Below are 3,874 nucleotides of genomic sequence, written 5' to 3'. Positions count from 1 at the left end.
AATCTTGAGGGTAATCATACACAACATTCTTCCTGAGACTTCCTGAGTAATACTGCATTTCACTATCCACTAATGGAAACACTATGTTCCACTAATGGAACAATTGTAAACAATAGAAAAGAGGGATAAAATTAAATGTGGGATGGTTCATGGGATCAATTCTCTGATGACTGGGTCCCCTGCCATCCTCCATTGAAGAATAAGGTTTATTTCCATCTGTATGTCCTCTAGAAACCCATCCCAGGATTTGTGTAATCCATCAGTTATTAGCTCAGAGCTGATGCAGGAACTGAGATTGTATTCACATGTACAGTTGTCTGACCGATTTGTGGTTAGTCTTTTCAAGAATTAAGTAAAAGAACTGTGGGATATTATTTATTCTCATGAAACCAAAGACGTTTTTGACTAAATGTTTTGAAGCCATGTGAAAGAAATGGAAGGAAACATGAGACAGCAGAAATAGCCCTGGAGCCAGCCTATCTCCCCCTCCGGGAAATCACAGTGAGTCTTGAGCTACCATCTCTAGAACATGGAAACAAGCACCCTTAACTACATTACTGTGCTCGGGTGATGCTATGATATTGCCTGAAAAAGAACATTATGTCTTTATAGAATTCCACAAACATTAGACAAATGAGCCCAGACACAGAGGCACCTGGGTTAGTTACCAAACTCCAGAGCCATGACTGAGAACGTACATAAGGGATCCGGGCGGCCACCATCTCATCATACAAGCTGGCGATCTCAGAGTCGTTCTGGTATCCATAGCGACACAGCTGGAAACCCAAAGACCAGTAAGGTACCATCACAGGCCGGCCAATCAACTAGAAAAAATAGACAGAAAGTATTAGTCCTCAGAACAGAGGCACCAGATAGAAGTTGTGCATCAAGTAACAAGAATATTTTTCCATGCCCCAAGCTAGACAACTAACTAATTGAAATCCACATCAAAACTGACAGGATATAGAGCCACTGGGATACTTGGAGAAAGCTTTCTGCTAGGCTTGACCTCCTTCTTGAAAATTATGGAAAAGCTGATTTTACTCTATTCCTAGAGACACTGTAGGTAACTCATTAAGAAGCCCAGAATCAGAGACAAATGCCTGGCTTAGCATACAGGCTCCAGTCCTGCTACCTGTGTGAAGTTAAGCAAACATTAAGTAAACTCTTAGTGCTTCAGTTTCTTCATCTGTAAATAAGGGATAATAACAGCATCTGCCTCATCGCTTTCCTGTGAGGTATGAATGAGTTAATATGGGTGAAGTGCTCTAATATGCAGCAAGTGATAAATCAGTGATGTGCACTTGCTAGTATATAAGTGTCTGTTGTTGCTGCACAACCACCATGGTCATGGTCACCATCATCATTATCAACGCCACCATCATCACTATTTTCACCATCACCAACAGTACCATGATAGTGCCCCCACCACCATCATTACCATTATCATTACCCTTCACTACCATCACCACCACCCCACTACCACCCCCACCACCATCCCATCATCACCACTATCATCACAACCACTATCACCATCACACTCCTCACACCACCCCACTGTCACTACCACCATCATAACCACCACCACCATCATCATCATCACCATCACTACCACAAATAGTATCATCACCATCACAACCACAAATACCATCATCACTCCCACCCTTGTCACCATCACCACTATGATTATCACCAACACACCCATCACCACTACCACCACTATCATCACCATCACCACCACTACCACTACTACCACCATCATTATCACCATTCCCACATCACTATCCCCACCGTCAGCCCCTACTGCCACCATCACCACCACCACCACCATAACCACAAACACCACCACCACCACACTATCACTACCATCACCACCACTGGTACCACTATATCTTCTGCTCTTCTGCAATGCTTACAGAGGCTATACATTTAATGATAATCTGAATGTGTTTATTTTTTCTTTTTCTATAATCTCTCTCCAACAAAGACCAATAATTCCAGTTATCATCTGAGAGTTACACTAATCAATGTGGGCTCTGGCATCCAGAATGTGCTGTATAAGCGCTTGATAAACAAGTGGATTTCTTCCTACCTCAGTGTACTGCTGGGTGACAAGCTCTGGAGTTGGCCCCAAGAACACATAAAAGTCCAGAACTCCCCCTGTGGTACGGTATGTCAAGGCAGGCAGGGGCTGGAACGTCACGTCTGAAAATGAAGAAAAATGCCAACCCAGATGGAAACTTTTCACATCACGAGGGAAACCTTCCACATCACCCTGAAATCCACACATTCTCCATCTTCCTGCTCCCTCCCTATCATACAGTGGTAAGAGCAGGCATTTTCTATCATACTCACACAGAACTGAAGAAGTTCAGTGGAAGTCTACAGGTCCTATTCCTGGGTTTGATTCTCTTTGGGGTACTTTACTGTATTTTGTCATTCTACTCTTGTAAAATCACTGTATTTTACATTTCAAGTTTTATGTTGGATAAAGAGATACACGTTCAGGTTTCTTACATGGGAATATTGTGTGATGCTGAGGTTCGGGGTATGGATCCCGTGACCCAGATACTGAGCAGAGTACCCTAGAGGCAGTTTTTCAATATACCTTACGAACTCAGACCCTCAGAACAACTTCTCTGACCCATAGTTTTAGCTTAATTCAAATTATATAACTGGCTCCCATGAGCTGACCTCCAGGATATTTGGGACCCACGTGGTGTTACTATCCCTTCTTACGTGATTTTTACCAAAATAAGAGTTGGGTTAAATCTTCTTATAACATGATCCTATACTGAAATAAATAGAAAGGCTAAACACAAAGAAAAATTAAATACCAATGCCCATTAAGCGAAAATTTTGACTTCAAGGAAGAGTTAGGCTAAACACATTCTAAACTGACTCAACCATGATTGGTAGCCCCCAAAATAAGGGAGGTGCTGGACGGCCTTACCCATGGCATTGCTGTTCAGCAGGAACACTCCGTGGGCACTGCTGTCCTTCTCTAGCCCCACGTAGTAGGGGTGGACACCATAGGAATTCTTCTTGTACTGGAGAGTCATGGGGAGAAGCAGTAGGAGTTTAAAAGACATTATGCCTGAGAAAGAAACTCAACAAAAATGTGTTTGCTAAGATGGGTCTAGTTTTCTCCATGAAATCAATTAAACACGTGAAACAAAGGAGCCTGAGAATTGGCCTACTCGTCTAAAACCAGAATGAGGGGACCAAGTGGAGTTTGGGAAGATGAAGCCCGCAGCCTGAGCAGTGTGGGTGGAGAGAAGCAGAGACACAGATCCCAAATGCTCTGTCCTTACCCCTGGGGACTGGTCTCGGGAGAACATCCCCCAAGTGTGCCACTCCAAGTCTCTCCTATAGGATGTGTGCTCAGTTTCCCCAAAGCCATAGAGGTACTTGGAGGGAAGGCGGGTGGAGATGCGGATAAACATGTCATTGAAGGTGAAGCCAAGGAGCTGAGAGTCCCAACTGAAACACAAAAAGGCAGATTTGAAACAGAAAATGGGTTTTTCTTTCTGCTTCCAGCAGCTGACTTTTCAAGGACAACAGAACGTTTGATTTTTATCCAGAACCTGTTCATCTTCAAAACAAAACAGAAACTCAACTTGATTAAAATATCATAGATATCCTCACTAAAAACCCATGAGTTATTCTTCCTTCATCTGTTTCCCACTGTCACTGCCTCCTTTCAGTGGTCCTCCACAGAACACACCCAAGCACTCCTCACCATCACTGCTGGGTACACTCCACACCAGCACCACCTTCCACCCTTGCACCCCTCAGCGCATTTTCTACATAGCACTCAAAGTGATATTTACTTATTATTGGTTGTCATGAGAAGACAACCCTCAGCTGTCTA

General features: G+C 43.4%; 1 protein-coding gene across 1 annotated transcript in view; it reads right to left on the bottom strand.

The window, feature by feature from the left end:
* LOC105533558 (maltase-glucoamylase, intestinal-like) overlaps positions 1–3,446 on the bottom strand; it is a 73,428-nt gene extending 69,982 nt beyond the window's left edge. The window contains exons 1-4 of the mRNA XM_011972031.1: positions 3,315–3,446; positions 2,954–3,050; positions 2,093–2,205; positions 699–824 (exon numbers count right to left, since the gene is read on the bottom strand). Of these exons, the coding sequence (XP_011827421.1) occupies positions 699–824; positions 2,093–2,205; positions 2,954–3,050; positions 3,315–3,446 (468 nt within the window). The remainder of the gene's footprint in view (positions 1–698; positions 825–2,092; positions 2,206–2,953; positions 3,051–3,314) is intronic.
* Between the last annotated feature and the right edge of the window lie 428 nt (positions 3,447–3,874).

The sequence above is a fragment of the Mandrillus leucophaeus genome, unplaced genomic scaffold (assembly GCF_000951045.1).
Source record: "Mandrillus leucophaeus isolate KB7577 unplaced genomic scaffold, Mleu.le_1.0 Scaffold1260, whole genome shotgun sequence".
In the NCBI taxonomy this organism is placed as follows: Eukaryota; Metazoa; Chordata; class Mammalia; order Primates; family Cercopithecidae; genus Mandrillus; species Mandrillus leucophaeus.
This window is presented reverse-complemented; position numbering and strand designations above follow the sequence as displayed.